Genomic DNA, 6,051 nt, shown 5'->3' on the forward strand with positions numbered 1-6,051 from the left:
TCTGTAACAATATAAATTCCCCAGACAGAAAAAAAATAACTACATTTTAATGTCACAATTTGGTATCAATTACAGTTAGTACTACTGCTAAAACATAATTCAGAAACACTTGTCAAAAATGATCTCATTCAAATCAATTGTGTGAAAGTTTTCCCAATGCTTAGATTAATGGTAATTAATTAGATGGGTGAATAATTGGTGTTAGTTTTCTGCCATGAGAACAAACTTTACAGGCCTCCCGATGGCGCGCTGTCAAACGAGTCACCAGTAGCGTTAGCTTTAACAGGTGCTACTTAGCTTGCTAACGTTAGCGTATGCAGGGCAACTTAATTTGAATGCCACTACCTAGCCAATATTTACTTCCCTCGTATTACCATATACAACTGAAATGTCAAAAACAATGTTAATCCACAATTCTGCAATATGGAACGTTGTAAAATCAGCTTCAACGCTTGAATCAAGCGTAACGTCGTTAGCTAGCTTCTGTTAGCAGATATGGTAAATGCTTGTTAACACTTTGCTGAATGATGGCATCCAACACCAGCAACGTATCCATGACAGCAAGACAGTGTTGTTGACCTTACGCTGATAGTATAGCAGGCAGCTAGCAATTAGATAATCACATTAGCTAGCGATTTGCCGAGTAATGCCAGTAACATCGTCTGTTTATAGCTATTAGTTAAGCGAACTTCGCTGGCTATAACGTTAGCTACCAAAAAACACCTTATCGCGAGTCCCGCGTTCATCGCCCGGCCAAACACAGATAAATTCTACCCTAGATCTTCAATCTAGGTTCTACCCGTCTAACTTCGTTAGCTAGTTTAAATATTATTATGGGCCGCTTTACAGGCTAATCGAGTCAAATAGCTACCGAAGTGAACACACACCAAAGTTAACTAGCTACTAACTACTACGTTACACTTGACTTGCCTGGCTGAATAACTTTCTCGTGTCTTCGTCGAGAGTGCTGGTCCTGCTATCCAGGAGCTATTCGTGTACGGTCTTAACCTCCTTATTATAGTAACTTAACTGGAAAAAACTGACTGCATCAACAGAACCATGTCACCACTGTGTATTTTCATCAGCAGCGTGAATTGTCGACCTCTCACCCTTTACTTCACCGAAGACAGGAAAGCATGAGGATATAGCGACACGCGCTGGATATTATTGAAAACGAGTTTTACTACTGTAAACCACAGTATTTTACTTTCATGACCAACAACGCCCAAAAAAACTCCTACACTGGTCTTAAATGTGCCGTTTATTGTTTTGTATAACACAAGTGCAACCTAGTCAGGTCAGTTCACATGTCGCTTGAGAAATTACCTATTCACCCAGGCTTCCTATGTTAGCTTTGCAATGCATGTGCTGGGTTGGTTTTAAAGCGGAAATCCAATGTTCAATTCAATACCACATCTCCAGTTCAAAACTGATCCCAACCTGTTTCATGATCATGACCATCTTTGTAGCTGTGCCATTACATATATGACAGCATAGGCAGCTACATTAAGGCATCTCCATTTTAAAGTAGTCGATTTTCTTCTTCACAATTGACTGCTCCCTTCTGATGACCCAGTTGGACATGATTCCAACAGTCACCAGGAGGAATCAGCCAATGAAGTTGGAAGTTCCATGAGGTTGACTACTTTAAAATGGCGGAGGTCCAATAGCCACCCATGATAATATAGCCTTTTGGCCACTAGAGGTCTCTATCATTCTCTATGGCTGAGCCCAGAGAGCCATGTGACTGAGAGGTGAGGGAATGGGAAGGGAGGCAGAAGGGATCCATTGAGGGCTCAAAGGACTGCACTGGACATCCCCCTGGCGAAAAAGGAAGCCCCCTTGTCATGGACCTTGTACTGGAAGAGTTTCTTCTGGGCCTGCTGCTTGTCACATTGTCCTCGCCAGCACACTTCCACCTGAAACACACACACACAGTACGGTTCAGTTTAATGCGTTTAACAGATTTCTACTACATATAACATGCAATCTCTTTCCTCTCTTTTTTTCCCACTCTCTCTCTCACACACACAAATAATGTAATCCATCTGACTTGTCCGTGGATGTCCCTGCAGTAGCCGGTGGGAAGACCCTGTACTTGGAGTGTGAGGCTGCACTGGTGTATAAGGCCCCTCAGGAGCCGCTCTGAGCCTTCATCATCACTCTCCTCTTCTTCTTCTGCCTCACATCGCACCAACATCACCATGCTGCCCTGCAGATCAAAAGGGAAAGGGATAGTAGATAGAGGAATGTGTGTGATTATTTGAACAGAGTCAGACAATGGAGAGACAGCGAGCTTGTGATAGCGTGCACCTCCCATGTCACACCGCTCATCCGAACACTCCACTAGCTTCCAGCCGGCGCGCATCCACTACAAAATTATTGTACTTGCATACAGAGCAGCAAGAGGAACTGCCCATCTCTACTTTCAGACTATGCTCAAACCCTACACCCCAACCCGAGCAGTCCGTTCTGCCTCATCTGGTCTCTTGGCTCTCTCACCCCTATGGGAGAGCAACTCCCACTCAGCCCAGTCCAAGCTCTTCTCTGTCCTGGTACCCCAATGGTGGAACCAGCTTCCCCCTAGAGCTAGGACAGCAGAGACCCTTCCCATCTTCCGAAAACATCTAAAACCCTACCTTTTCAAAGAATATCTTAAATCATCCCACAGCCCCCCACCCTTTCTACTTTGAGGAAAATGTACTTACTATGACTGTGTAATGTGGTTGTCCCACCTAGCTATCTTAAGATAAATGCACCAACTAAGTTGCTCTGGATAAGAGCGTCCGCTAAATGACTAAAATGTAAAATGTGATGTACTGTATTATCTGACCTGCAGCTCAGAGCAGACAGTGGCTCTGCAGTAATGACTGAAGTCCAGCGCCGCCCCAACACTGACCCCCAGACTCAGGACCACACTGAGGTCATCCACCAGGAGCACAGGGGGACCCCACTGCTCAGCTCCACCCACTGCCCCCCTTACATTGTCCCGCACAAAGTCATATAGACCCCGCAGGCCGGAACTGGGATCTCTGTGGAGAGGTGGAAGGGAACAGAGAGATAGGGAGAAAGATTGAGGGGGCGAGGGATAAGAGACAAAGAAAGAAAGGAGACATAGAGGGGGAGATAAATGAAGCAGGAAGAGATTTTCAGATTCATACTATTATTAACTGCTTCGATTACATCAGAAAAAAAGGTATGAGTGTGTCAAACAATACATATTGGATTCCCAGAACCAGATAAAGTCTATGATATTGTAGGACCAAAAGCACTTTCAATGGAGCTTCTGCACTGAATGAACATGCTTTTTAGTCCAGGGGTAGGCTTAATCAAAGTCAACACTACAGACAGGTGGTACCTGAGGAAGTCCATTGTCTGGGTTCCTTTGCTGGCCTCTCCCTGAAGCAGTACCCCCAAGGATTCCTTTAGTCCCTCTAGGAACACCAGCTGCCCTTTCTCCCTTGCCTGGGTCAAACTCACACCCTGATTAACATGGAACACAATGAAAGAACCCATACAAAATGTAGTTAATACATCTCCACCAAGCAACAGAAAATCATACACAACTGTAAAGACATTTACTTGCACAGTATGTATAAGAGGGCCTGGGGGGAAGTTTAACCCAGCGTTTTGGAGGATAAGTATACTCACCAACCGTTGACTGATTGCACTGTAGTGACTGAAGGACTGCACAAGACCCAGGAAACACACCTTACAGCCCGCTGTAAATGACACAAAAAAATTCTGAGCACGTCTGGCCTCAACAGATTTGATTTTTGACCACTTATGAGAGTGCATCATAGTACACAACTTGGCCCCATTGGTTTCCTCTATTATTGTCTTTTCACCTAACACTACAGTCAACATCAATAGAGGGCATGGTGTTCCAGACAAGTATCAGTCAACTAGACATCAGTCCACTCACATAAATCCTCACCTCGTAAATAAAAGGAGAGGAAATGGTGAATGAGGAAGGACGCGTCTGTATGTTTGTCAGACACTAAAATAAACTCTCCCTGTAAAAAAAAAACACATAAATCCAAAGGTTAGGATTAGGCATAAGGGTTTAAATTTGTTACTGTTAGAGGTGAGGTTAGGGTTACCGGCTTGAAGCTGTCAGGACTAGTATTGAGAATACTGTTGAGCTCTGCAAACATCTTGAGAAGGGATGAAGATTTATCTCATACGAATCTTTGGGATGTCTTCTGGTGAGTTGCTAATACTTTATTAATAGCTAGCTAGATATCTTAACCAATGTCTTTACATATGAAAGCTTAACACTACCAGGAAAGTACATTTAGCTAGCTACAGTACTAGTGCAGACTGTCGAGGGAGGCTTTGAAGTTGGCTAGATTGTTGACACGATTTTTTTTTGCGTTATCCAGGACAAATCACAACAACTCAAAGTACCTTTTCATCAATAATAACTACATTAATTGAATATGTTCAAAACAATTCCCTATTCATAGCTATTTCTTTTTCCGAATGTTTGTTGTGAAAAAGTAGCATGATACACGACCGTAGTTTCTACTGCACGAAGAGAGGGACAATCTGAGTATGTGAAAAGCGTTTCGACTTCTTCTTCGAGGAAGTTTAACGGCGGTTGGCATCCAATAATTGTTGCATTACCGCCACCTACTAGACTGGAGTACAACTCCCTTATACTTTGCTTGAAACAAATAAACAAATACCCTACCTTCTAAAAGTACACTCCTCCCAAAAATCTCCCTACTCCACTATTTAAATATATTTAGTTCTACCTCAGGCCAACAACCTGAAAGGATGGGACACCACCACTTAACACACCCTGTAACTCTTCTGATGTCAAGTCTCACACACCCAAATACCTCACTGCAGCTGCCACCACAACTTACATTTTCTGTGATTTACTTTCCATACATGCAATACAGTTGATAACCATTGCTGTAAATGCAAAACATCCAATCTTACTGAAACATATATCAGTTGTTGGCCTATCCCTCTGTATTGGTACAGATCTACTACTCACACCACTCCTCTCAGGATCCATCCCTCTGTACTGGTAAAGATCAACAACTCACATCACTCCTCTCAGGATCCCTCCCCCTTGACCCGTATTCCTCTACTTTCTTCACTGCCTCAGCATATGACAACTGCTGCACTACTGGACACCTCAACCCGCCTCTCTCGCACAGGACATCTCTGATCCCCAGCCCCATAGGCACCCATACAATTAACACATACCACTACTTTCCCCAATGCTACACTTTCCTTTGTCTCATGCCCTTCTGCACACTTCTCACACCGAGGAACCACCCTCCTACACACTACTGCCACATGCCCATAAGCTTGACACCTGTAACAACGTAATGTATTCGGCACAAAAACTCATACAGGATAACTTATCTATACTAACATCACTTTGTCGGGCAAAGACTCAACATAAAAACTCAAAAGAACAGACAATGATTTTTCTCTTTCACCACTCACGTCACTCAGTCTGCGTTGTACCAAATGACGAGCATCACAAACACGGGGAATCTTCCCCTTCAGTTGGTCAACTTTTATATTTACTGCTACCCCAGTAATCACTATTTTCAATGGCACCCTTTTCTTGAGAGCAAAACCATTCACATTTCTTGCCTCCATTCGTTTAAAGCAGAGCGCCTTCTCCCTCTTACCAGCAGTAACACAAACAATTATCACAAGACCACTGCTGGTTATCCTCGCCGATTCCACAGCACCCAACTCTGTTTTCACCCGCCCTGAAACCACAAATGGATCAACCAAAAGGCAAGGGTCCACTTTTTCCAAAAACTTCACTCCATCTTTATCCTGACACTCGGGGCAAGACTCAATCTCTGAGAACTTCACCACACCTACCACCTCCGATACTTTGACTTAATTCACTTCCATTTCTCCTTCTGTCTTCAGGTCACTCTACTTACACTTTCTACCATTCCACTTTAACAAACCATCTCCCTTTTCCCCACTATTTTTAACACACTCAAGCTCACTCTTTTCCCTCCATTGCTCTTCCTTATTCCAAGTATACGCCTCCTTATGATAATC

General features: G+C 43.5%; 2 protein-coding genes across 4 annotated transcripts in view; both read right to left on the bottom strand.

The window, feature by feature from the left end:
* LOC135520266 (sterol regulatory element-binding protein cleavage-activating protein-like) overlaps nucleotides 1-1,166 on the bottom strand; it is a 35,016-nt gene extending 33,850 nt beyond the window's left edge. Inside the window, exon 1 of one of the 3 annotated variants that reach the window (XM_064945683.1) lies at nucleotides 1,031-1,166. The gene's annotated coding sequence lies outside the window, so the exon portion shown is untranslated. Of the gene's footprint in view, nucleotides 1-930 lie in introns of all 3 variants that reach the window. The other 2 variants (XM_064945680.1, XM_064945682.1) reach the window with 2 other exon arrangements.
* Nucleotides 1,167-1,248: 82 nt separating this feature from the next.
* elp6 (elongator acetyltransferase complex subunit 6) lies at nucleotides 1,249-4,554 on the bottom strand. The gene is made up of 7 exons (XM_064945687.1): nucleotides 4,104-4,554; nucleotides 3,938-4,016; nucleotides 3,652-3,722; nucleotides 3,359-3,483; nucleotides 2,834-3,032; nucleotides 2,054-2,212; nucleotides 1,249-1,919 (listed from the first exon to the last, which is right to left on the bottom strand). The coding sequence occupies exons 1-7, from the start codon at nucleotides 4,155-4,157 to the stop codon at nucleotides 1,797-1,799; spliced, it is 810 nt and encodes a 269-aa protein (XP_064801759.1). The 5' UTR covers nucleotides 4,158-4,554; the 3' UTR covers nucleotides 1,249-1,796.
* Nucleotides 4,555-6,051: the final 1,497 nt, after the last annotated feature.

The sequence above is a fragment of the Oncorhynchus masou genome, chromosome 29 (assembly GCF_036934945.1).
Source record: "Oncorhynchus masou masou isolate Uvic2021 chromosome 29, UVic_Omas_1.1, whole genome shotgun sequence".
Taxonomy (NCBI): domain Eukaryota; kingdom Metazoa; phylum Chordata; class Actinopteri; order Salmoniformes; family Salmonidae; genus Oncorhynchus; species Oncorhynchus masou.